Source organism: Urocampus carinirostris, chromosome 11, assembly GCF_059441175.1.
Source record: "Urocampus carinirostris isolate Australia breed hairy pipefish chromosome 11, RoL_Ucar_1.0, whole genome shotgun sequence".
Lineage (NCBI taxonomy): Eukaryota > Metazoa > Chordata > Actinopteri > Syngnathiformes > Syngnathidae > Urocampus > Urocampus carinirostris.
In genome coordinates, this window is record NC_142359.1 from 1,093,654 (window position 1) to 1,120,961 (window position 27,308).

At 40.3% G+C, this 27,308-nt stretch overlaps 1 protein-coding gene across 1 annotated transcript in view; it reads right to left on the reverse strand.

Moving 5' to 3' along the window:
• The window catches only part of snd1 (staphylococcal nuclease and tudor domain containing 1), a 237,408-nt gene that overhangs the window by 191,764 nt on the left and 18,336 nt on the right, over positions 1-27,308 (reverse strand). The window contains exons 10-11 of the mRNA XM_088347694.1: positions 16,331-16,435; positions 6,681-6,782 (exon numbers count right to left, since the gene is read on the reverse strand). Coding sequence (XP_088203820.1) covers positions 6,681-6,782; positions 16,331-16,435 — 207 coding nt within the window. The remainder of the gene's footprint in view (positions 1-6,680; positions 6,783-16,330; positions 16,436-27,308) is intronic.

The window sequence follows — 27,308 nt, forward strand, 5'->3', positions numbered from 1 at the left end:
CACCCAACCTGCCCAATCCGTTGTTTGTTCACTAAAGTAAAGAGTCACGGACCTTGCACGAAATTAGGATATGTGAAGCATGCATCGGGAGTGCGTTACACTAGCCTTTTGTCATATGAACACAATTTCTAATATTTTATCCATTTTTTAACATGGTGGAAAACCAAAATGTGTTACAGGTCCCAGATATCTTCAGCTACCAACCAAAAATATTGATTTAAAATGGCCCAGGCCTCGCCTGCAGGTTTGTGGAAAATAAAGAGATTGTGTGTTGGAATGAGGCTCTGTAATTTCAGATTCAGATTCAGATCTACTTTATTGTCATTCTAGTACACGTGTATACAGAACGAAATGTCGATACATCTAACACGCACAGTTTCCTTGAATGTACAGATATACATAAAATGTTGTATTGAGTTGGAGTATTGAAGTACTCATACTAAATAATTTTGGATATTTATAGTATTTTACAGTAGTGCAAAGAGTGCAAGAGGAGCAGCTAACCAGATGTGCAAAATAAACACATCAGTTTGAATCCATCCACTGATCTCATTTTATTTACAATAATCAATAACAATCATTCTCTGTAGACAAGTCAAAATATCCAAACAAAGTAACTGTGAACAAAAATAGACTATTTCCCTTCGTAGAGTTTCACATGTGTTCATTGAAATCAATAAAATAACCAGTAGTGCACTCTCACCCTTCACTCTTTCAACTCCAAACTAACACGCATGCGCAAAAGTTGACTCCAGACGTTTTTTATCCTCCAAAAACGTGCAATTAGAACCATACACAGGTTAGGATATCGAGATCATATTAATATTTTATTCCTGCAATCCAAATGATAAAAATTGATTTAGTCAAATTTTTCACTGCACAACTGCTCTTTAGGGTTAACAAAAACAGTGCCAGAAAACATCCATAAATTATTCATTTGGAAAGAGGGAAATTATAACTTAAGGGGCTGTAGTAAATGAATAATCCCAAAGGTGAGAACCACCAGGAAAAGTATGTGTGTGTCTGTGTGCGGAGTCAAACTTTGGAACAATTTATAAGAAGAGATTAAACAATGTCCAACGATTCACTTGTTCAAATTCCAATACTATAAAACATTTACTGGCGGGATTCAGGGACAAAGAAAATGGGGTAGATTGGGAATAGTGTGTCTAGAACTATGGTTAACTTTGTTGTTATTGTTGCTATTATTATATCATAACGGTTACTGTATTATTAATATTATTACTATTGTTATATCATTGATGTATTTAATAGGGAAGATGAAGGGGTAGAGAATATAAGCATTTGCTTCTTACTACCCCTTTTCAAACATATGTAACATTTTGTTGTTGAGTTATTGTTTTATTCTGTTTTTATTTTAATGTTCGGATAATGTTTTTTATTTATTCATTCAAGAGAAGGAGACACTATCAAAGGGGTGAAACTGATTTGGCGATTTAGTGAACCCTCTTAATTCTCCACATTCAAACGGTCAAAAATATTTCTACACATGACAATACTTGTGTGGATCACGAGTGTATAGACAACAAGCTAAGCTGTAAAATAAGGAGATTGTCTGTTGGAATGAGGCCGTGTAAAACACTTCTTGATACGATTCGGGAGGAAGGGAGTCACGCCGTAAAGCGCACAGATGAATAGATACCGCACAAAGGTTCCTACCCTCCCATGACAACACACTACACCAATACTGTTGGGTTTATTTTGGTTTTCCACCATGTAGATAAATGGATAAAACGTGAAATTGCATTCATTGCTTTTTAATATAAAATAAATGAAAAATATATGACAAAAGACAACTGTATGGGTGGTGCGTCCTCATGATGCGGAAAATACAGTCATCGTCTTTGGCAATAACAACAGAGCTGGTCCCAGTTTGCTTCTTCTCCTCCGTGACTCTTTAGAGAAAGCGGGACGGCAAATGGGTCGAGCAAAGGCTCCCAAATGCAAAGCGGCGCACTCTCCTGCAGCCACCTCTAGCCGAGGAAACTCCCAAGTAGGTCAAGGTAGTGCAGATGAACATGAAAGCCTCCGGAGGGCTAAGACGTTACGCCGGGAAATAAACACGCTTCCAAAAGCGGGCGAAGGAAGCTTTAATCCAAACTAATTCTTCCCTCGCTGCCGAGGCCGCCGAGGAAGTTGTTATTGTGGAAAAGATTCTGTTTTTGGTCACTTGTGAAATAACGTACAAAAAGAAGAAAGGATAGCGTGTTTTTGCTGCTGATTTTAAAGATCAAGACCGAAATCAAACACTGGAAAAACAATAGGACAGACTGAAATCCTAATCGTTCGTTTATGTAAATGCCGTGACTTCTCAAACAATGCTTCGAACATATGACAAATGTAATCTCTCTCGGAGTGACTCAGTCCAAAATGTAGGGGTCACATTTGACCCTAATCAGTCCTTCCAGTTACATGTTAAGAATATTACGAGAACAACTTTTATACATCTTCGCAACGTTGCAAAATTTGCCCTATACTGTCCCAGTCTGATGCTATGCATTTGTCGCGTCTCTATGACTAATGTACTACTCTTTGGTCTCCTTAAGTCTAACCTCACGAGCCTGCAGCTGGTATAAAATGCTGCAGCCAAGCTTTGAACTAAGACAAGAAACGTATCACATTACCCCGATTTCTGCTGACCTGCATTGGCTCACTGTCAGCTTAAGTGGTGCTTTTTAGGGTTCTGTTTATATAATACAAAATGGTGCAAGGACTTTCAGAAATCATTTTTCCCCTAGGTTCCTGCTCGAGAAACGCTGGTCTACTCGTGATCCCAAGAAATCTGCAGGTTCGAGAGCGTTTTCCATTCGGCCTCTGGTGCTGTGGAACGCTCTGCCCTCTGAGATTCGATCTGCAACCTCAATTTAATACTAGGTTTGAAACACACTTCTATTTCATATATTATGAATGACCAATATTTCATGTTGACAATATCCGTGTATTATTTGTTATTGTAACATCCGTTGCAGCCTGGTCATCCTGGCAGGGGGATGACCTCATGTGCAGTCCCTTCAATGTTTCCTCGTTTTCCTCACGCTGAGGTTTTGAGTTTTTCTTTGCATTTTATTAAAAAAAAAAACAAAAAAAAAAACATTAAATTCTGCTGTTTACTACACAACTTTTTTTCTGACTACAATGATTTTGGGGAACACCAAGAGAAAAAGATATAACAGTGAAAGCTTTCCATCTTTACATTCATTCATGATTATTGCTGCCCATTAAAAAAAAAAGGCAAAGCAGACGTTCTTCAAAACACGGCCATTTATAGAATGGCAACGTGAAAAAATGTGGAATGCAAATACTTCATAGTGCCTTAAAATCAAAATTTTCCAAGCTACAACACAAACGTTCCTACCCTTATACTAATTAATGTGGGCCACCCCATAAAATAAACGAAACAAACACATTTTGTATACATTTTGGCTCCTACGATTACGGTCTTTTACAAATTGTGCATGCAAACGAACCACATTAAAGCAGTGCCTCTCGGTTCCTTTTTGTCACCAAGCGGTCAATGTAGCAAAAACGGTCAAACGCAAGCTAGTGTGAGAAAATGCACGACTCAAGTGCTCTTTAGCTCAACAGTGGTGGCGTGTTGGTGAGTAAATGATAGCGGGCCCTTCCATCTCTCCGGGCCCGCAGATCAATAGACACGAGCCAAGCAAATCAACACCGCTTGTTTAAAAGGGCGCAACTTAGCCGACGGCGAGTCCCTCGGGCTTCCGCCGCCGTTAACACAAATACCCGGCTGAGACGCGCAGACTGGGAGAGCGAAAGGAGCGGAGCTAATGTGTTGGCTTGCCAAAATGCCAGGTATTTTCAAATTGGGGTGAAAGTACTCTCATAGGGGTTGCAGAAGATCAAACGTGCTGTGCAATTCTGGTCCTACAGTTGGAAAAATCGGCAGAACATGGGCGGGGGAAGACAGAGAGTAAATAAAAGGCTTCCCGAATAGGAGCCGCGCACCAGCTCTAATGATCGAAACGATTGGTAAAGTGTTATTCATTAATGGCGTATTCATTGATGAAACAGGGTAAAATCCGACTCACCGCACTGGGTGCCAAATTATTGTAGATTTAAAGTTCGAAGATACTTTATTGTCATAATACGGTTCAAGCGACTCCCGAGGGCGCATGGGTAAGAAGAACGTGGCATGCTGTGAATACGACATTTATAGAATTACAATTGTCTTGGTCGTTGATGTCAACCTTGTGAAGACACTCCAGGGTAAAATCTGTAGTATAAAGACTTAAAAAAAAAAAAAGGAAAAAGACTATCAGGAAGTATAGGTAAAAATAAGAATAATGAAGTAGGTCTTAGAACCTGGCCTAAATTATAATAATGCAATGAAATAGTGCAATAATATTTAGCAGCAGCAATTAAAAAAAATAAAAAATAAAATTGAAAATGTATATTTAGTTTGGTGCAATATTATGTATTTTTGCATAGTTTCATTTATCAACAACAATGACCATGAAAGTTAAAATCCAGCGTCAGTCATATAGCCAAACTTTAAAGCAGGAATATCAAATTCAGTCTGGTTCTGGGGCCAGATTCAGACTTTGGTCTCAGGCAGGCTGGATCAGAATATGAATTCCAAATGTTTTAGCTTTGTTTTTCAGTATTATGCTATTTTAGCAGTTGTGTGAATGCCGTTTTACACCTGAACCAACTCAGGATGCTGTACAGGCTCGACACTTGCTCTCTCGCGACCGGATAAAGCATTTGGTTTGAATTTATTTAAATAAAGCATAAATTTTGGTAGAAATCACCTAGAAACTTTTTTTTTGACACACTCAGAATTTTATGGCAGGCAGAGTCAGGCCCACGGGCTGTAGGTTTGGCCAGCCTGCTTATAAGTATCGGTCACAAAGTCTGAGGGCGCACTAGAAGTAAGTTGGCTTAACTTGAGAGTTGCGCCTACTGTGCCGTAATAACCCAAGGCAAAAATAGTAAGGGACGGTGATCAAATTAAATGAAATATGGACACCAATAACGTTGAAAGCAGTATAAAATACATTTGTACAAAATTGAAAATCACCATTTCACCGGATGATGCCAGTACCCCCTAAGCCACCTTGCCCTTGGCTTTCTGTGAGAATTTTTAGCACAATTAAAAAAAGGAAAATTGACTGCAAGGGGGCCGCTTCCAGAGTATTTTTTCTGCCTTATCTGAAACAACTGTCAGCTGTATTTGCAGAGAGACTGAGGTTCTTTTCAAAGAATATAATATCAAGCGGCAGACCAAACATGCTGACTTCGATAATTTAACTAAAAATGAATACTGTGAAAAGATGAAGCAACTGGAAGCCGTTTTAACGGCACAGCAGCGCTTTTTCACAAGAGTCAAATGACAATGCTGCAAAGGCGAGCTAAGACGTCTGCAAACCTTTAACAGGGAGTGAATTTATAAAAGACCAAGCCATGCCATGCTGAATAGTCAGCTCTCACACATTTGCAGCTTACCAAGTCTGGCCGCCCGCTTTCTCAAAAGTTTGGACACCCCTGCCCTAAGGGTTATGTTGCTTACAATTTGGGGATAAAAGTTCCCGGTTGATATATTGGAGGGGTAGTGCATAAACTCCTATGTGACAACATCTATCAAATTATGGAAGCCATATCCCCCTAGTGGGAGGTGGCTGGAGTCAAGAACACACATTCATTCCACTCTGCTCTTCCCAACATTAGGCCACAGCACAACAAGGCTTACTGTTGGTGACAACATAAATGCAGTGTTATGGTTTGCCCGCGTCCCTGACGCATTATTTTTGCTGAGGACGCATCGTGTCAAATCAACGTGCGTCCCCAGGACCCAACTTTTTTGACACCAAATTGTCATTATCATTTTTTAACAAAGATTTACCGCACTCCAAACGTTTCGTCAGGCAGATCCGCCATTGTTGTTTTGGTCTCGCGGTTCGAGTTTTCGTCTGCACGCCGATCTCGAGTTCGGGTTGTGTAGTGAATGTCCGTCTTTTTAAAGAACCGGCTTTTTTGGCTCGACTCATTAAAGAGCCGGCTCTCCAACGGCTCACTTGCTTTGATGCATTATATTACGAATGATGATGTTGTGTAAAGAAGTTAAGAAAAAAAGGAAGTAGAAAAGGAGAAAATGAAAAAAAGACAGGTTTGTGGTGATCCCTTTTAATCAGTATATTATCAACAATAATTTATTGCAGAAAATGGATTCATAATTTGAATAAGAAAATGTATTCTATTTGCATGTATTTTTCCTTCTACAGTGAACGTTCAAGAGACTTCATTTTTCAACTTTTTTTATAATAAACCTCTTTCATGTCGAGCAACTCAGTGTCTCACAACAAAATGTTAACAATATAATTAACAATATATACGATATAAGGAAAGACATGTACAATATAACATGTTAAACTACATCAATAAACATGTTTGAAAAAAAATGATTTTTTTAGTATTTTGTAAGGGAAAATACGACAGTTTGTAAGGGCACGGAGCACACTCAATTTTGGGGAGCCATAGATCTCTGTTGGGACCCAGAGATTTTTGAGCATGCCAGTCCTCGGGACCAATCACTTTTCACAGCTCAAATGAACACTGTGTAAGGATACTAAAGGGGGCGTGCCAGTTGTGATACGGCGTTGCTTATTATGTTTCGTAAATGAAAGATTTGTAAAAGTCACCTTTTTGCCAATGATCTTCTTCCTGAGGAACTCGCGGGCTTCGAACATGTAAGGGATGTCGTAGAGCGGCCGGAATCGCTTGTCTTTGTCCTTGTTCTTCTCCTGAAAGTGCGTGAAAGGGAAAAAAAAGGCTTGAATGAAAAGGAACAGACAGAATCTAATAAACGCAGATGTGCGTACTCGCTACAGAACAACAACTTGCCAGAAAACACTCGCCCGCGCTCTGACACGAGTGCCACAAATAGAAGATATTTGCATTTTGAAAAAGAGGCCACGTTTTGTTGGGTAAGAGGAAAAAACACTTCACTCTTGTGAAAGGTGGAAGTCAAAAAGCAGGAGACAACCAAATGGCAAGAGAATAAATCGATAGACTTTTCGTTTTAAGAAGTTTGTCTTTGTAGAGCCACCATAATTGCCCAAGTGAACATACGCAAGTTAAGGTGATAAATCATTCTACTTCATTCATACGGAAAGTACGTGAAACATTTTGGAGATTTAAAAAATAAAAGGAATAAGATCTGCAAGAGAAGTGCGGATTATAAAAGCATTGCTTTTGGTTTATCTTACTTACTATTGTTGGGTTTTTCAATTTTCTTCAATGTATATTCATTCCTTACTTGGGCAGGAGTCTTTGTACTGTAATGCCCTACTCTCCGGTCTCCCGAGGTCCAAAATCAAGAGCCTTCAGCTAGTACAAAATGCTGCAGCCAGGCTTTTAACTAAGACAAGAAAGTGTGATGACATGACCCCAAATTTAGCTAACCTGCATTGGCTCCCTGTTAGCTTAAGATGTGATTTGAAGGTTCTGTTGGTAGTATAAAAAATATTGCATGGACTTGCTCCGTAATCTCTTTCAGATTGAATTTCCCCCTATGTTCCGGTCCAGAGCCTTCGCTTTGAAAATGCTCCCAAGAGCCAAGAAGAAATCTGCAGGTTGGAGAGCGTTCTCCATTCGGGCCCCGGTGCTGTGGAATGCTCTTCCCCCTGAGATTGGATCTGCAACCTCAGTGGAATTGTTTAAATCGAAGCTTAAAACACCTTTTTATTCTATAGCATATGAATATCCTATATTTTATGTTGACAATATCTGTATTATTTGCCCTCATGTAAGTTTTCGATCAGGGGATGGTGTCATATTTGCAATCATCTGTGGTCTGTGCAGCCCTTTGAGACTCTTTGTGATTAAGGGCCAAACAAATAAACAGGACTCGAGTTGACTTTGTGAACCTGAAACATTTATTTAGCAATAAATCTGCCATTTAAATGCGATTTATAATTTCGGGTTTGCATTTATCAAGACATGTGATTTATAGGTATTGAGTAAATACTGAATATATTTGCGGACCTGAACAATAAGTGTGTACATATTTTCTCTCCCCATATCGGTGTTGGGTAAATATGACAGTAAGTCGTAGCTTACATTTTCAGTTGCAGGAAACGACCTTCGTTTTTTGCAAGGCCCATGATAAATCTCCATATTGGTTACGTCATGCTCACTCCGATACACCTTCCATAGTGCCCTATTTAGGTATAGCATGCACCTTAAACTAGGGAGCGATGACGCTTCACAGAAAAATGCCAAACAAACTAATGCAAGCTGCAGTGAATCACGGAGAAAAAGGAAGAAGAAATGCAATGGCAAAACGAAGCCATCAGAGAGCAGTGTTGGCATCATTTCTAATAAGACTCGAGAAACACGGCAACAATTTCAAGCATTTACTAGTAATTCACCGAAAATGTAAGCACTTTAATACTTAAACACATAATAAATGGAGCCTTTTCAAAGATTTGAAGCACATGTACAAACCCAGCAATTTGAACCTGATTGTGGTTTTAAACACATTTCTCAGAAAAGTGGCTTTTGAAAAAATCCAATTACGGTGACTCCAGTAGCTTACAATTCAATCTGGATTTGGTCTTTTCTGATTTGTTTTTAAATCATTCACTTTAAAAAGGCAGTGACCTCTCCCACATGTGCTAAGTTGATTAAAATGGCGACTGTCCTCTGTTTTGGGGCAGAATTCTCTCTTTTGAGGGCAGCCGATTTAACGACAGGCTTCCAAATAATTGTGTGCATCCTGAGGGTGCTAGAGAGCGAAAACTCGAAACGTGCTGCTAACAGGGAACAAAAAAAGAGGGCTGCAAAAAAATAGACTGAAAAAAAAAAAAAATCATATCCGGACTAATAAGCCGTTTGGAGGCAGAAAGACAGCCATGTCACCGAGGGCTGCAAATGTCAGCACTCTAAGCCAATTAGGGAGAGGGAGCTAGAGATGGGGGGGCGGCGAGGACGACAAAAGGTAGCACTTCTCCGTCTTTAGAAGGTTAATGGCCAGCGCTGCAAGAGGATTGGAGGCGGCGGCGGCAGACCCAGAAGACGTGAAAATGACATGGAGAACGTTGCCGGACATATCCCGGTTATTATTAGCATGATGAATAGCATAGCGATACCGTGGTCCGGTGTTTCAAATACAAGGGGACTACTTTATAGCCAGTTCTTCAATCATTTTATGTCACGCACCCCCTCGGAAGAAAAAATCCTCTTGCGCCCCCATGTTTCTTAATTGATGACATAACATTGGGGCAGTAGCTCAAGAGGTAGAGCGCTCGTCTTGGGATCAAGCGATCCCAGTTCGAATCCCGGCTTGTCCGTGTTACATGTCGAAGTGTCCTTGGGTAAGACACTGAACCCCTAATACCCCCAATAAGCAGGTTAGTGTCTTACATGGCTGCAATACAAGACCGCTATTGGAAAATGTGGAGCACATTGTAAAGCGCTTTGGGAAGTCATTGACTTGAAAAGCGCTAGAGAAATGCAGATCAACATTGTTGGGGGCAAAACTTTGATCTTAGTAACTCGTCACCTCCGTTCCATGCCAAATCTACTCGTTTTGGCACTGGAGAAGAACTCAAACGTCTTATCGGCGTGATTAGGTTGCAATGCCTTCAGATACAGCTTCATTGGTCTCATGCCATCTGCTGCCAGCGTATTTAACCTAACAAGCACACCGGTCTATGCTCGTCTTCCTCCGAGGACGCATTGAAGTGCTACGGGAAACGAATTTTGTTTGACTGTTTTCACCCGTCTGCATCCGTGTTAAATATGATATCACTTAGGAGCCTGCTCCACTTCGTAACTTTACTACTGCTAAATGCACGGCGTGGAGGCTAATTGGAAACAAAACACTGCCAATGGGAAAGCCACTGCCCCCTAGTGTGGTGGAGGTGCAATTGCAATTTATTCTGGGAAAGTTTTCTAAAGTCAAACGCGCCCACACCGCACCTCTTGAGAACCACTGACCTAAGACATCGCAACCCCCCAAAAACAGTGTACCGTAAATTCCGGACTATAAGCCGCTACTTTTTTCCCTAACTTTCAACCCTGCGGCTTATTCAGCGATGCGGCCAATTTACGGCATTTTTCTAACGGCCGCCAGCGGCGCTCGAGTGTTGCTACCATTAACTGCCCTGTCAAAACTATATTATTATTATTAAAGCTTTGAAAACTCTCTCGGTGTACCGTCTTTCTTTGTAAATATGTGTAACCCATGTATAATATGTATTTGCAACTGTATATTTTTGTAATGTATTTATTTTAGACACTTATTCTGATATGTTTTGCACGGGTGAACGAAAAAGGAGGGGCGGAACAAACGCGGGGTGCCGAGTTTAAGTGGGGACCGCTAAAGGTGAGGGACAGACAAGGAAAGAAGAGGTAAAAAGTTGGTTAAAGAAAAAGGAGTTGTGTGAGTAAATGTGTTCATCTGATATATTTTTCCCACCCTTACCTTTGGAAATATACACTTTTTTCCTCGGATTACTTTCAACGAGACCCGGACTCTGCAGGTCTGCATCAAACCGCAAGTACCGGTATCATCTTCCGTTCATTTTGCCGGCTGTGATTTTTGAACTGAGGACTTTAACGAAGGACATTTAGTTTCAATCGCGGGACTTGAAGTCGGGTTTGGGTTAATTTTGTGTTTGTGTTACATGTTTTAATGTGGGCCCATGCGGCTTATATACAGGTGCGGCTTGTGTATGTACAAAATCGGTTTTCCTCTTTAAATGTGGTGGGTGCGGCTTATAATCAGGTGCGCTTTATAGTCCGGAATTTACGGTAATTCTTGTGAGGCCAAGCTGGAGATCAAAGCGACAACGTTGAAATTACCGTGACGAGACAAAGTTTGAGCTGCTGTAAAGCGGCCGGGGGAAGGGAAGGCCAGCGGGGGTTGCAACGGGAGGGTCGGGGCAGCGTCAGGGCTCCTGCGTCTCAAAGCGTGAGCCGGAGACAGCGCTTTGCGCCCGCTGTCCTGCGGGGAAAGCTCTGCTTCTATTTGGGGTAAATTCCCTTCGTCCCAAATTAGACGCCACGGCTCGGGAATCTTCTTTGACTCCCGAGGAGAGAGCGTGACGCCGGCTGGATGCTAACCCTGCAGACGCCAGCAAGCGTGACTCAGGAGCCCTTGACGTTGTGGCCATCGTGTGCCAGTGACTGGGTATCTTATGACCGTTTCGGGACTTTCGCTCTCCTGATTTCCAACGGATTGAAAAGAAATCAAGGTGGAATTTGTCTCAAACGTTCCCACCGTATAAAACAGCTTTTATGTTTTATCCGCAGTCATTTCAACATTCAGACGAGGGGTCTCAAATTCATTTTAGCAGGGGGGACGCGTGCTAGAAAAACAAACTTTGCGAAGGTCAGACTATCTACCTTGGTCATAACCCTCAAGATGGGTGACCGACAGCAAGACAAACACATACAATAATAAAGAAAGAAAAAAAAAGGAAAAAAAACACACAAAAAATGTTGGGCCATGGCCAACCCAAACGCCCAAACAAGTTAGGCACCTCGGCACCCAAGTCGGTCAGGCTTTTGTCCCTCCGGATGAAGCGGGACACGAGAAAGCGACCGTGTCACTCGGGTCAGGGTGACACAACACACTCTTCTGTTCAACAGCTTTTGCTGGTTTACCCCTGCCGCATCATACGGGTGCCCAGCCCATCCTTAAGAACACGTCCACAATCCCACTATCCTTTCACAACACCTCTCCACTCCTTTCTATCACCAACAAGAGCTCTAGCTCCCATTAATGGAAGGTCAGACTAGTAAGTTTAAAAGAAAAAAAAGAGGGGAAGAGAAGAGAGATAAAAAAATAGTGGGAGAGGTGGAAAAAAGAGAAATTGAAAAGGGAAAAGGGAGAGGGAGATAAAATGAAAGAGCTGTCCTGCTGGTTCGCATTAGCTTTGTTTACGTTTGCCCCTCTCTCGGCAGTCTCATTCACGCACGCAGCACACTCAGGATTATCAATGTTTCCAGTACTTTCAAAGGAAGACATACAGCGTGAGAAACCTAAGGGTTTTTTTGGGGGGGTTGACTTTGATGACTAAAATAAAGTGGTTATCTTGCTGCTAGCACATACTTTGAGCTGTTCCTATTTACCATCTTTGTGGCAACGGGCTGCAGTGAACTGACACGAATTCAGCCATTTTGCTTCTGCTGCGTCACACTTTGTTTACAAAAACCGCAAGGTTTGGTGATAACAAAGTTTAATCAGAAAAACAATTAAATGAAGTAAATAATGTATGTTATGAAAAAACAAATTAAAAAAAAAGTCAAATTTGTACTCATTTAAATGATATTGATTTCTCCGAAATGCTTTCAATCAATGTCTGAATCTTTTACTTATTTTAATTTATATTGTTTGCATGTTTTACAAAGGATCCTTGTCTAAATTAGTTAAAATAGAATCGTAAATAGTTATATATTGTTTGGCATATTATCATAATTACAAAAGTTCACTACAGCCCCTTTTTATCCTTCAAAAACGTGCAATAAGAACCATACACAGGGTAGGATATCGGGATCATACCAATATTTTATTCATGCAGTCCAATTTATTGAAACTGGATGATTTAATAAAATTTTTCACTTCACAACTGTTATTTAAAGTCAACAAAAACATAGTGCCAGAAAACATACAAAGATTATTCACTCGGAAAGAGGGAAATTATAACTTGAGGGGCTGTGGTGAATTCAAAATCCCAAAGGTGAGAACCACCAGGAGAAGTATGTGTGTGTCTGTGTGTGGAGTCAGACTTTGGAATAATTTGCAAAATGAAATCAAACAATGTCCAAATATCCATGTGTTCAAATTTAAATACAAAAAAGCATTACTGGCGAAATACAGAGATGAAGAAAATGGGATATGAGGGAGACTGGAAATACTGCACTTCAAACCATGGCTAACTTGTTGTTATTGTGCTATTATCACATCAGAACTGTTATAAATATTGTGTTCATTTTTATTGATATTATCACTGGTGCCGCAGTGACATTATGCGCATTATGATGTTGAGGGATGGGTATTGCGAAGATTAGTGTATAAAATATGTGATTATTGTAACTTATAATTATAGATATCTGACCTATGTAATAAGTATATCCATGAGATTTTGTTGTATTGTACACAAGAGGGAGCTATCTATAAAATGTATTTAATAGGGAAGATAAAGGGGTAGGAAAAATAAGCATCTGCTTCTGACTACCCCTTTTCGAACATTTTGTGGGACATTATTTCGTTGTTGACTCATTGTTTTTGTCCTGTTTTTATTTTTATGTTCGAAATAAAACTTTCATTCATTCATTCATCATTTATTTATTGCACTGAAGAGGTAATATTTCTCATTTTTATTGTTTTGTATTTTCAGAGATTCTGTTGTTGTTCAAATAGGTTCAGTGAGTAAATAAATTGTTTTGTAGATCTGTGAATATTTTCATTTATATTGGTTGTCTTTTTCAGAATTCCCCTGCAAAACATGAAATGATTTTTTACTTGGTGCATCATATTTTGTTATCATATCATTAAAAAAAATCAAATCTAAGAATCCATTTTGGAGCTAAAAGAGCTGATTTTTCTGAGTGAGCCAAACGAGGCGGTTTTCTAAATAGAGCCGACCTCTTGGATGCGACCAGTAGGGGGCGCTGACACTTGACACCATCATGACAAGCCACTTCATTTGCATGCACTTTTTTTATTAAATGCGTGGTTTATTCAGCCAGACTACCAAGAAACAGTGTAACGATTTCAAGCATTTTCCTGACCTTGAAAACATTAAAATTCAAGCATTAACCCCGGTTTATAAAAAAAAAAAAAATGCAGCTCAGGAGGTAGAGCGCTCGTCTTGGGATCAAGGGATCCCAGTTTGAATCCCGGCTCGTCCGTGTTACATGTCGAAGTTTCCTTGGGTAAGACACTGAACCCCTAATACCCACAATAAGCAGGTTAGCGCCTTACATGGCTGCAAGGCCGCTATTGGGAAATGTGAAGCACACTGTAAAGCGCTTTGGGAAGTCATCGACTTGTAAAGCGCTATAGAAATGCAGATCATTTCATTTCAGATCACAGAACGCCAAAGATTCAACATCATCAATTCAAATATTGCTTCAGAACTTTCCCCATACGATTAAAATGAAGGGCCACCGACACCCAAAGTACTCCAATGCATGCTCATAGTCCATTTTCCCTGGTGAAAAGGAAATCGAACCCTACTTCGATTTTCAAGGTTACGCGATACACGATTTGAGTCGATCAAATGTAAAAAAAAAGGAGTCTGTTAAAAGATGCAATGTGGTGACGCACTGAATGACCTTTCAAATAACAAATAAACCCACGTTATTATTACCGGCATAGCGACACTTCAAGATGTTTCCCTGGTATCTTTAGAGGCGCTTATTTTTTTTTACACAGAATCGATTTTCTTTGCCGAAGCGGCGGGAACGGGACACGCTGTTGCCATGCGACGTAACCAAGCGAAGCATGTGCGTGCGCACGTGTGTGCTTTTTATCTTAAGCTTTGCTTTGCTCTCTGCAGTGCAGCAAACGCTCACCGTTGCGGCAGGGGACCTCTGTGCGCGTCGGTCGCTCTGCCTTATCGAGTGATGGGGAAGCGTTCCCGCCGACATTTTGGACACAAGGGTCAATGCCCTTTACTAGAATTTAGAAGAAGAATGAGTCGACAAATGAGTCAGTGCTTCTCGATTATTTTTTGTAAAAAAGTCTCGTGGCCAATGTTCCCTGTCATTTTCCTTCCGGGTCTGAGCGTTCACACAAAGTCGGTGAGCAACAGTTGAAACAACAGTGAGCGACGGCAATCCCAAGTGTGGCAACTGAGTCATGATCAAACATGTCCAAAACTTGACATCACCTTACATTTTGCCGAGTTTCCGGCAATGCAAAAAATTGTTTTTTCACTTTTGAATGAATTGGCTAATGTATTATTGCAAAGGTAGTTTGTTTTTACAATTCTTTCACAATATTTCCATTTTTATTTTCCTGCTATCTTTCGTCGCATCATACTAACATTTTTGAGGGCTTATCGAGTCTGGAGCACGATACACAACTGTATTTAATTACATTTTTAGTGGAAGTTCAATGTTGGCAACAAGATTGACTTGATATCATTGGAAATTAGCACAGCAGCGCAGTGGTAAGCGCGTGTGCGGCACAATTCTAAGGTTTTGGGAACCTCCTGTGTGGGTTCAAATCCAGCTACCGGACTTACTGTGCGGAGTTTGTACGTTCTCCCCCTGCTCGCGTGGGTTTCCTCCGGGCACTCCGGTTTCCTCCCACACTCCAAAAAAAAACATGCATTTCAGGTGAATTGGCCGGTCCAAATTGTCCCTAGGTGTGACTGAGCGAGTGAGTTGTCTGTCCCCGTGTGCCCTGCGATTGGCTGGCAACCAGTTCAGGCTGTCCCCTGCCCGGAGATGGTTGGGATGGGCTCCAGCCCCCCCACGACCCTAATAAGGATAAGCGGTACAGCTGATGAGATGAGATGAGATAATTGGAAATTATTTAAATGCAACACAAACTTTTTCTTCCCTGTTTTTCAACTTTTTTTTTTTAAATTCCTTTTAAAAAAAATCTTATTGTGTCCATTTTTCCCAGCCATTACTTTTTTCTTGCTTTTTGGTTTTATTTTCCCTTTTCCTTCCATTTGTTTCTTTTTCTTTTTTTCTGGCTTTTTTCTGAATTTTTCCGGCCCTTTTTTTCTCTTTTTTTCTCGTGTTTCATTTTTTTCTCAGCTTTCCACTACTTTTTCATTTTGGTATTTTTTTATTTTTTGTTCTATTACCCCCCTTCCTTTAAGTCATTTTGTGCACAATTTTACATAATATTTGGACATGTTGGGATTCAAGAAGCAAAAACAACCTGAAGAGCCGTCTGGGACCCTAAAGAGCCGGTTCCTTTTAGTGAGCCGAGCCGAAAAAGCCGGTTCTGGAAAAACTCTACTGACTTGACTCAACTTCGTTCTCCTTCGACCTTGACTTCCAAATACCGCATTTGGAACCCAACGTCAGGGGATGCCTTGTATTTTTACCTTCATGCACTGTAACTGACTTAATTCGCTTCTTAATGAGCAATTTCGAGCCCTGATTTTTGTGAGCTGGCTCGATTTTCGTGTGCGCGGAAAAGCTCTGGGAAGTGCGCCATTGCGCACATACACATCTTAGAGGGAACATTGCTCGTGGCCCCCCTCAGAAGAAGAAAACCCACTCATATTCACCACTCATTCCACTCTGATCTTCACAACCTAACACCGAACATGAAGCCCATGTATGTACGATGAGAGTGTCTATTTTTCACTACCTCTCCCTCGATCCTCGGGGGCCGGATGCTGGACAGGTGGACGGTTTTGTACTCTCCAGAGTTCAACTTGACCACCATGGCGTCGGCATTGACAACCTGCATCACCTGCGAACAGTGCAGAACCAGGATTAGCGTTAAATACGACATCACGGCGATTCCGGAAGGTCGAAGCTGACGAGGTCTGAAGGACGACGAGATTTCAAACGCAAACAAGTCGTCAGAGATTGGCAGGGAGGGTGTAGCTGTCCACCCTCCGGCAGATGGCCGTATTTCACAGAAATATCCGCACAAGTTTAGCTAAGGACAGCAATTTTTAAACAGATAATGTCGCCCGCTTGCGCTCGGGAACCGGGCAGAAGACTTGCAGCCTTTTGAACATGCAGGAAAATCAAGTTTTATTCGGAAAAACTGCATTTGTAGATGTAGCGCTGCATCTTCCCTACATGTTTTGAGAGAGAGATGAAGAGACAAAGAAAAATACAGAAATGAATAGGAGACCTAGCAAGAATTGGAGATGACGGGAAAATAGGAAAAAGAGAAAGAAAGAAATATTGGACAGACAGCAAGAGCGAAAGACAGCGAGAGAGAAAGAGGGAGAGTATGAGTAAAAGAAAAACGGGAGAAAAAGGCAGACAAATAAAGACATTGCGTGAAAGAAAACAGAAAGAAAAAGTAACACAGCTCCAGTTGCTTTGCAGCTTAGCCAGGCTTTGGCCACATCAAGTCGACACATTTCAAAGTGCAGCTCATTTTTCTCTTGTACTTCTATTGGCAGGTCCGAAGCAGCCCGCATCTTTTGAAACCTTCTCTACCAGTTCGCTCTTTAACTCCATTTTCACGTATTTCAGGCCGATACCTCGGCCCTATTTTTCAGAAATGTAGCTACTTTATGACTAGCACGCCTCATTAGCATAACTCGCCGCGCCGGGAACCCTGTGCCCGGCGACAAAATAACTTGAGTCACACACGTCTGCCGGGAAAAATTATGTAAATCTCCCGAGATGAAAAGTCATCATTTAAAGTCATGAATACCAATGAAGACGGGAGTCATAAATCGAGAGTTGATTAAAAAAATAAAATAAACGTCTCCCTGCGGTTGAATGGATCTGGCTTTGCCCGTGACCAAAAATGGACAAATTAGCAAAAACAGATGGGTCAGGAAAACATGTTACCATCAGAATTCGGCATCTTGAAAGGGTCACGCAATCATTGATGACTTCAAATAAGTCGGGCCGCGACCATCACTCGCCATTGTCAACAAAAAATCCCTAATGGAAATTGTCAAAAATGAATTCCATCGGCTACTATCGTGGCCAGACACATTTTTCCACCAGATTGAGACATCCCGACATGAATGAGATCTCTGCTGAGAGTCGCTCATGCGCAATGGCATCTCTGCCTCGAGCGCTAACAAGCAGAAATGATGGCGTCGACACCAAGAACCAAAACTTCTGAAGATTGGAAGGATTTGATCCAACTACAGCCATTAAAAAGACGACTTGCCAAATGTGCAAAGCAAATCAATTCAAATGTTTAGTATTTTAAAACACAGATTTATTTCATAGTTCATGCATTTTGGTTTATTTTTATTAACCAGTAGATGTTTTTTAACAAATCATTTTTCCCACCAGGAGGTTCTCAATAATACACACTGTCCCTTTAAACCAGGGGTCGGGAACCTATGGCTCGCGAGCCATATATGGCTCTTTCTATGAATATCTATGGCTCAGAGACAAATTTGATTGCATGCAAAATGTCTCCATCTTGTTCGAAATTTGAGTTCTTCATCCTATTCAGGTACACGCAAATCCAATCCAAAGCTAAGTATACGATGTTACTTCGCAGTATATATAGGGCACGTTTTTCACTACAATTTACAGTCAAGGTGTCACACCAAAAAGGGGGGGAAAAAAACTCGTTTTGGCTGTACAACGCTAAAGAATCCTTTATATAAAAGTTCACTATATAATCTGTGTTCAGTGTTCAGATACCTTATGATGAATCCACAGAACACACTGTAAATACGCCAAAACACCGGAAGAGAACTTAGTCTTTTGATTGGGTGAGTGGGAGGGATGGGTGGAGCCATGCAAAAAGCGCAAGCACTCCCATCTCTCGCCCTACGCCATCTGCGCCAAAAGTGAGCTCATCAGGCTCCCTATTTGCAGAATGTTGTGACGTTTTTACACAATAACTGCTTGCATCTGGTTTTGAAACCAATATGTATGAAAAAAAAGGGTCAAAAGGAGTTTAACCGATCTTGAGTCATTGCAAGAAAGAGACAAGTTTAAAGTGGTATGTTTGTTGATTTTGGGACAGGGGCTCTGGCATTATTCTCTTTTCATAATTTTTATCAAATCATCAAAAATAAATGTGCTAAAGACTAAGCTTTTGTCTGGGGCGCGGGTTTAGCAATTTTGTAAATTTGTCTCATAATATATGGTGTGGCTCTTTCCCAAAATAAAATTAATATTTTTTGCTTTTATGGCTCTTTGAGTCAAAAAGGTTCCCGACCCCTGCTTTAAACATTCATACTAGGTTTGGGGCCTCAAACGATTACAACCCTGTGGGTCGCAATTGGCCCCAAAACTGTAAGATTCAGACCCCTGATTCAAAGGGAACATATGGACAGTGAGCAGAGAGTCTGGCTCGCCTCCTAATGATTTTAGTGATATTCAAGCCAATACGTTGTACATTTTGTACGCGTAGGTTTGGCTACGAAAGAAATGATGCCTGACAAACAAGTATGAAATGATGCGCGTTCCGTCTGAAGAACAAAATACTGTTTTTAAAATGAAAAACGATAAACCTGAGGTGTTGAAAATGTGAGTTCAAACTGTTGAGAATGGTTAAGTCCTTGTGTTACAGACTTTGCAGTTGACCACTAAACATCATTGACAAAATACCAAACATAGGTTTTATTTTCTGTTGTACTGCTGCTCATGAGCCCGTGTACAGGAATAAACAATGTTTACTTTATTTGAATTCACTATATATTTAACAGTTAAGTATATTTATGGATTTAAGTCTAGATAGGGCATTTGTATTTATTTTTTGCACAAATCTGCAGTATTTTTCAATAAAAGATTCAACCATTTTTACTTGTGTTGTCATTTGCCACATAATCAGATCAAATTCATGCTTAATTTGAGAGAAATATAATTATCTGGTGATTCAAACGATTTCAACAATCAGTGACCAGTCGCCTATTCAAACAATCGATAGTTGCAGCCTTATAAAATAACCAGATAGCCACTTGTACAAATACTGGTAAAAAGATGGTCTTTTATGGGTATATAGATAGAGATAGCGATTTTCTATATATTTACATTTGCAAAAGGATTTAAAAGAACTGGCAACTGACTTCTGTCACAGTCTTGTTCCACAGACAGACTGAGGAGATCATTTCTTCCTCATGTCATGAGGCTCTTTCACTCCACCCGGGGGAGTAAAAGCCCACATTAAACCACAAACCCACATTTGCATATTACCCTATTTTTATGCCAGTGTGTATTTTCCGTACCATTTAAGTGCTCTATATCAATACGTTATATTGAGTTTTATAGTATTCTATATCTTTTATTTTATTAAAAAAAACGCAGTTAGTGTTTAGTAGTGTCCTTGAAAATATCAAACGCATTAAAATCACGCAAGAGTCCAAAGAGGAGCCCATCTTCCCCGTTCGAAAGATCAAACTCAACAGCCAGCGGGGAACGGGAATTAGACCGTGCCCGATGTCCGATAATACGTGGCAGAATTATCAGCGAGTCTACGCAAGGTCACCGGGCGGCCCGGGTACACAAATGAGAATTTTAGCGGCTAATTAGAGGAGGGGGTTCGGCGACGCTCCGAACGGCGATAGCGACGATCGAGGATGGCGCCCTATCGGCCGATGGCAAAGAACATTGGAGTGATGAGTATTTGCGGACGCAGATTAGACCAAAATAGGTGTTCGAATCGTGTACGGTTTTGCCCATGTTGCCTTAATTGAGTTCGAGGATAAAGATTTAGGGAAAAGCATAGTAAGAGCCGTACAGAAACTAGCTGTTGGATAGAGATAGCAAGATAGAGATAGCTAGAGAGATATAGAGAGATATAGATTATTCATCCCGTAGGGAAATTTACACTTCCAGCAGTATCCTTGTGTTGAAAAAATAAAATAAAAATACAGTGGGACTTCGCTACTTCGCAGTTTGACGTTCGCGGGTCTAAAAAATAATATGATAAAATAAAATAATTTTTAATTTATTTATTTATTTATTTTCCCCAAGCATTTTTAAAGGGGTGTCGCTACTTCGTGGTTGAAATGATCTGAAATGATCTGCATTTCTATAGCGCTTTTCAAGTCAATGACTTCCCAAAGCGCTTTACATTGTGGTTCCACGTTCGCGGGTTCAGAGCTTCGCAGGTCTAAAATATAATAATAATAAAATCAAATGATAAAAAATAAAAATGTTCTAAGCATTTTGGAAGGGGCGTCGCTACTTCGCAGATTTTCACTTTTCGCGGGTGGTTTTGGTCCCCGTTAACCGCGATAACCGAGGGATTACTGTATAGAATACAGAAATAGCCAATATAACGTGTTGATATAGAGTATTTAAATACTGCTACATAAAACACAAACTAATAAAAACAAGGTAATATGCAAATGTGGGGGTAGGGTTTAATGTGGGCTTTTACTCCCCCGGGTGGAGTTAAAGAGCCTCATGGCATGAGGAGTTAGGATTGTGAAAAACACTGCACGGTATAAAGATCAGTTTGTAAAATCCGCCATAAAGTGTGAAGATATATTGAAAGTGAAATCTATTAGTATGCAGAGCAAGTCAGTGGCAAATATTTCACATTGGATTTTATTCCAAATCATCGAAAGGGAATCCATCACTTCAAGGCCCAATATTCTCATACAACATTGAGAAGCCATTGTGCCCGCCCAAAAGCCATTTGATTACGGAAAAAGTAAATGAACTAAAAAATTCCATTTGTTAAAAAAATACCATACATATTTTAGGTCATGACACTAGATAATAGAATTAAAGATACTATAAGTTGGAAACGCTATGTCTTTGTTTTCCAATTGTCTTTTTTGTGGTAAGGTTTTTTTCTTGTTTTCATTTTGATCATGTTTTCCTGACAAGGAAACCGAAAAGCTTCATTTTTAGCCTCCTCCCTTTTGGGCACGTGCATGTACAGTATTAATATTGGAAAGTGAAGGTGTTTTTGTGCAAATCGATTTATTCATGATTGGTGTTTTTTCTGCAGTTTCTGTATAAAAAAGGCACAAATTAGAAAAATCTTGTTGGGGGACTTTTGGGAGAGGTGGTGGGAGGCTGTGTGACTCATGACTCGAGTGTGTCGTTTTCAGACGTGGCACTTTACTGCCACCTACCGCCTGCTGTCGTGCATGACATCTGCATTGGGAAAAATTCTGTCACATCACATTAAACCTCTTTGCAACAAAAATCTACCTGAAGCAGTGTTTCATATAAAATAAAATAGTGTCTATATATATATATATGGTTATCTAATTCCTGGGTTATTTTGTCCATACTAATATCTGTATGTTGGGCAGTTTCAGAAATTGCCTTTTTTTGCAGCTCTGCCTTGAAAGCCGGCATCTTGGAGTCACCCCTTCACTGTCGATGTTGACACTTGTGTTTTGTGGGTACTATTTCACCAGGTTGCTAGTTGAAGACTTCTAAGGTGTCTATTTTCCAAACTAGAGATTCTAATGTCGTCTTGCCACTTCTCTGAGAGGAATAGTACACATCGTTGGAGGAGATCTTCCGTTTACATGGAATGGCCCTTTTGTTTAAACAAGACTAAACTGTCTACTTTCACGTGAAAGTTCCTTTTCTGTCCATAATGAATAGGAAATCACACCCAGAAATGTGATGCTCCAGTTTCTCCATTTGCTCAAAGCAAGGTCAGTTTTATTGCTTCTCTAACCAGTTAAGCTGTTTTCAGCCGTGCTCATGTTATTGCACAAGGGTTTCCTCGTCATCCATTAGCCTTCTAGCACAATTACCATAAAAATGTACCACTGGAGTTCTGCTGGCTGGGAATGGGCATCTATGTAGATACAAAAAGCAGACATTTGCAGCTGAAATAGTAGTTTACCACGTTAGCCGTGCCTGGGGTGTATTTCTAATTAGATGAAGAAAACAGCCTGATCTTACAAAGAAGAATTCTAAGCGACCCAGGACTTTTAAATGTTAGTATATTCCCAACCCCAAAATTTGTTCATAGGGTCTCAAATAAGTCAGCAAGCAGCAGGTTTTTCCAGGAAAAAGGTGGGGAGTATCTTTAAAAAAAATGGCATAAAAAGTTATCCTAATCCGGTAGTGTGCCAAAAACTGTTCAAGTCCACTAACATATAGCCATGCATGGGCAAAACCAAGTATAGTGTCAGTGTTGTGGTGTTATTTTTTTGGCAATGGAAATTTGAACAAACGGTTTGAGGGATCGTCGTTGGGCGTTGCCCCCAAAAAATACGCAGAGAGGAGATATGGCGAAAAGGGAACTAGCTTTATACCATTCAGGACATGTTCAAAGTTCCAGACGGTTAACATTGGCTTATATAGTGTTCTCAAATAAAGTTAAAATATCTCGTGAAGGTTGTCCGCCCCGGCTCCCTCAGCATATCAGCTTGTGACCTCTTGCAACGACGTCATCCCATGACCTTCACCAGATGCCACATATTTATCATTTGTTATTATCCTCATTTAACAACAAAGGCAGCTTAAAATGTAGGCAAATGAATAAAATACTATGATCTATGTCCTTTGATGATATTTAACACTCACTTGCTCGGTGATGTGCCAGGTCTTGGGTAAACATACTACACTAAATAGTAATGTCTCAAACTTTAATTACATTATTTCGGTTTTCAAATGTTTGTCTTTTAAGTGGAAGTCTTTTTAGAATATCAGTCAGAATATGTCTCGTGTTTTTTTCTGTATTGCCAGTCTCAAAAGACTGCAAAGAGACCACAATGGCAACATCCCGTGATCTAAAAGCAACGTGAGGGCAAGGAAAAACCCGAGCATGAGATTTCAGGTTTAAGGGGGCGGCAATCTCGAGAATGCTATCAGGTAGACATCAACTCTTTAGCGAATAACCGATCATAATTCTGCTTCAGACCTCGATTAATCATTGCTGAAGCCAGAACACCTTTGTGAAATTATCTTCAAATCGACAACATTCCCGAATGTTGTGTGCCCTCAGAGATAAATGCGTTGTACTTTTCATAACATGATTTTACGAATATCATATGTAGCGTTTACTTTTTGAGACATTCTTCAAGATGCAATATAAAAATGCATATTCGAACTCAATTGTTGAACTTAACTTTGATAGTTTTAGCTGCATGTGGCGATTATCTCTCCATTTCCGCTCGCAAAGCAGTCATAAAACGTGACGTGGTCTGAAAAGGTCAACTATGTCAGAGTTTTATAAGCTTCTACGAAAAAGTGACCAGTGAGAGGCAAAAGTGATCATAAATTCACTTTCAGTTTTACACTGGATAGTTTTAACTTAAACTTTTAATGTCGTAGCCTGAAACGTTATTTGTACATTCAATATATGCTAAGAGGGAGAAAATGAGGCAGGTTTGGAATCACCAGCCACAAAAGTAAGTACATTTTATTGTTTTGCATTTTTGACTTTGAAGTGTAGAGCGTTAAAATTGTCTTTGGTATTTTACCCCCAAAACAGTAGATGTGTGGATATATTTATATTCCATGTGTTTTTCAGGGATCCCCCTGCAAAGCATGTTAAATTACTAATCATTCGGTGCAGACGGTTTTATTATTATCGGCAATATATCATTTTAGAATAGCTGGAAAAGCCAGTTTTCTAAATAGAGCTGTCCTCTTGGGTGCGGTGACGCTTCACATGACAACGCCATAACAACAAGCCACCAGAGCAGGCGTGTCTGCATCATTTCTGCACACTTTTTATCATTTCTTTTTCATTTATTGCGTGGTCTATAGAGTCGGACTGCCAAGAAATGAGGCGATGGCAACAATTTCAAGCACGACACCCAAAATTCAAGTATTTTCCTGATCTTGAAAACATAACAGTAAAACTCAAGCATTCTCAAGGATTTTAAGCACCCGTACGAACCCTGGAGATATAATATATATTTCTTGGAAGAAAAATTTGGCAGAAATATTTAATTTACTAATTACGCCCTAAAGAAGGGATTCAAACAAATGAATAGAATAGAATAGTCTGTCATTGATACAACAAGATTAAACATGGCACTCCGGGGTAAAACATCTAATAGACTATCAGAATAAATAGGCAAAAAAAAACAAATGTGATTACAGTTGTGAAAGACCAAACAATTTGGAAAAACAAAAGCAATGTGTATAATTATGGCAACGGAATCCCAATCCCATCACGCACAACAAACCAGACGAGGGCTTTGGCGTTTCCGACCATTTCCTACCAAAAGAACAGCTCATTCCTTTAAACTGCGCCAAATACGGCCCGGCATCCTTTGGGGAGATCCGAGAGATAGCATCAATGTTTAATCTCACCTCTTTTTGTGCGCATTCATGACGCAAGCTCCTTAATGACCAGCTTTTATGTAGGCCTCAGGCAAGCCCTGAATTTAATCGGGTTCGGCACGAGAGGAAGAAAAAAAACTAAAAGGATGTTTAATATTTTTCGACTCTGTCGCCTGAGAAACATGAACTAAATGGAGGCAGTCATGTGGGTGGGAGATGATATGGTAATGGATACTATTATTTCAGTGTTTCCCATTACCATATACAGGGATCAGAATGGAGATTTTCATTTTCAGCTGAAATAGCCAGGGTCCAGCAGGGCAGAGACAAACCACCCCCCCCCCAAGCTCCTGGGTTTTAGGCAATTTACTTGTCCAAAACCATGCTTATATTTCAGATTCAGAGATTCAGATTCAGATCTACTTTATTGTCATATATGTACACGTGTATACAGAACGAAATGTCGATGCATCTGACCCCCACAGTTTCCTTGAATGTACAGATATAAATAAAGTTGTATTGTAATTGGCTACGTATAGTATTTTACCATAGTGCCGATAGTGCAAGAAGAGTAGCTAACCAGATGTGCAAAATGGGCAGTCAGGTTAACAAGTCAGGTAAACAGTAACATTAACACTGTAACAATAACGCTGTAATTACCATAGTGCAGAGAGCAATGTGCAATGAGTGGCAAGCTATAAAAAACTGCCAGTAGTGCAAAAAGTCAGATTAGCAGCCGTTTAGATTTAAGTTAACTATATGTTAGATTGACCATTTAACAGTCTAATGGCCAGGGGGACTAGACTATTGCGGAGCCTGGTGGTCCTGCACCGCACACTGCAGAACCTCTTCCCAGAGGCTAGCAGAGTGAACAGTCCATGATGGGGGTTTATCATTTAAGTAACATTTTTAGAAGATTAAAATAATTTGCCCACATAACTGATTTTTTTGTAAATACTGCAAGACAAGTTCAAATGCAGTTCAGTCCCTGCAGCTTGAGCAACAATGCGGCCAATTTTTCTAACAGCCGCCAGGGTGCGCCAGAGCAATAAAGGAAAGAGTGAGACAGTCGGATTTTGAATTTGTTTGCTACGCAAGAGAAAAAGTGAAAAAGTCGGAATGCCTTTGGGGTTCAAAAACAGCGGAAATCCGCGGATCCGCGGAAAATTCTGATCCCTGCATATAAGAACTGGCAGGCCGCCAGGGTTTGATTGGTCCCTGCCAGGGTCTCAAGCTTGTATAAAAACAAAAATATATGTGTTTTTGTCCTCTCACTTACTTTTGGTTAATGGGTTGATTGGTTAATATGAGCAGAGGGAGGGAGGGGACAGCAGTGTTCATTTGAGCTGTGAAAAGTGATGGGTCCCGGGGACTCGCATGCTCAAAAATCTATAGGTGCCAACAGAGATCTAGGGCTCCCCAAAATTTAGGGTTATCGACGTTGAAATTGTAAATCCGTCGCAAATATATAATAAAAATCTATATATTCATTCAGTTTCAATCATTATATTATTAATTCCTTTTCTGCATCAAAATATTGTTGGTAATATACCGATTAAAGGGATAACCATAAACCTGTCTATTTCATTTTCTCCTTTTATACTTCCTTTTTTATTAACTTCTTTATACAACATTTTCATTCGTAATAAAATGCATCAAAGCAAGTGAGTCGTTGGAGAGTCGGCTCTCTTGAATGAGTTGAGCCGAAAAAGCCGGTTCTTTAAAAAGAGACGGACTTTTCACCATACAACTCGAGATCGGCGTGCAGACGAAAACTCGAACCACGAGACCAACACAACATCTGCCGGATCTGCCTGACGAAAAAGTTTGGAGTGCGGTAAATCTTTGTTTAAAAAAAAAAAGTAATCAGGTAATAATGACAATTGATTCGAGACTATGTGTCCCCAGCAAAAATGATGCGCCTAGGACGCAGGGACGCCAACAAACGAAAACACTGGGACGGGGGGGAGACTAGCGCAGCGGCGCATTGGGCACAGAAACAGTTCTACAGAAAAATGTTATTAAATGACACTGAACAGTATGTTTAATTACAATATCATTTATAATAGCCCCAGTTTTTACAGCACAGACACTTGACAATGACATCATATTTGCAGAAAATTATTCCTAAATGTTTCATAAAATTTTGAATTTTAAAAAGTGACATTGGATCATTTCTCTCATCACACTAGTGTGTCGCGGCACAGTGGTTGAAAAATCACTGCTCTAGAAGAAGAAGAAGAAGAAGAAGAGGAAGAAGAAGAATTTACTTTTATTGTCATTCTTTGTAACAATGCACACAGAACGAAATGTCAATACACCTGACCCGTACAGTTAAACTGTAGCGAGCCGATGCAGCCGCAGCCAAACAGGGCGCAGCCATTTTAGTCATTAGGTGAGCAAACCCCCCAATTCCAACCCTTAATGCCGAGCGACAAGCAGGGAGGCAATGAGTACCAATGTTG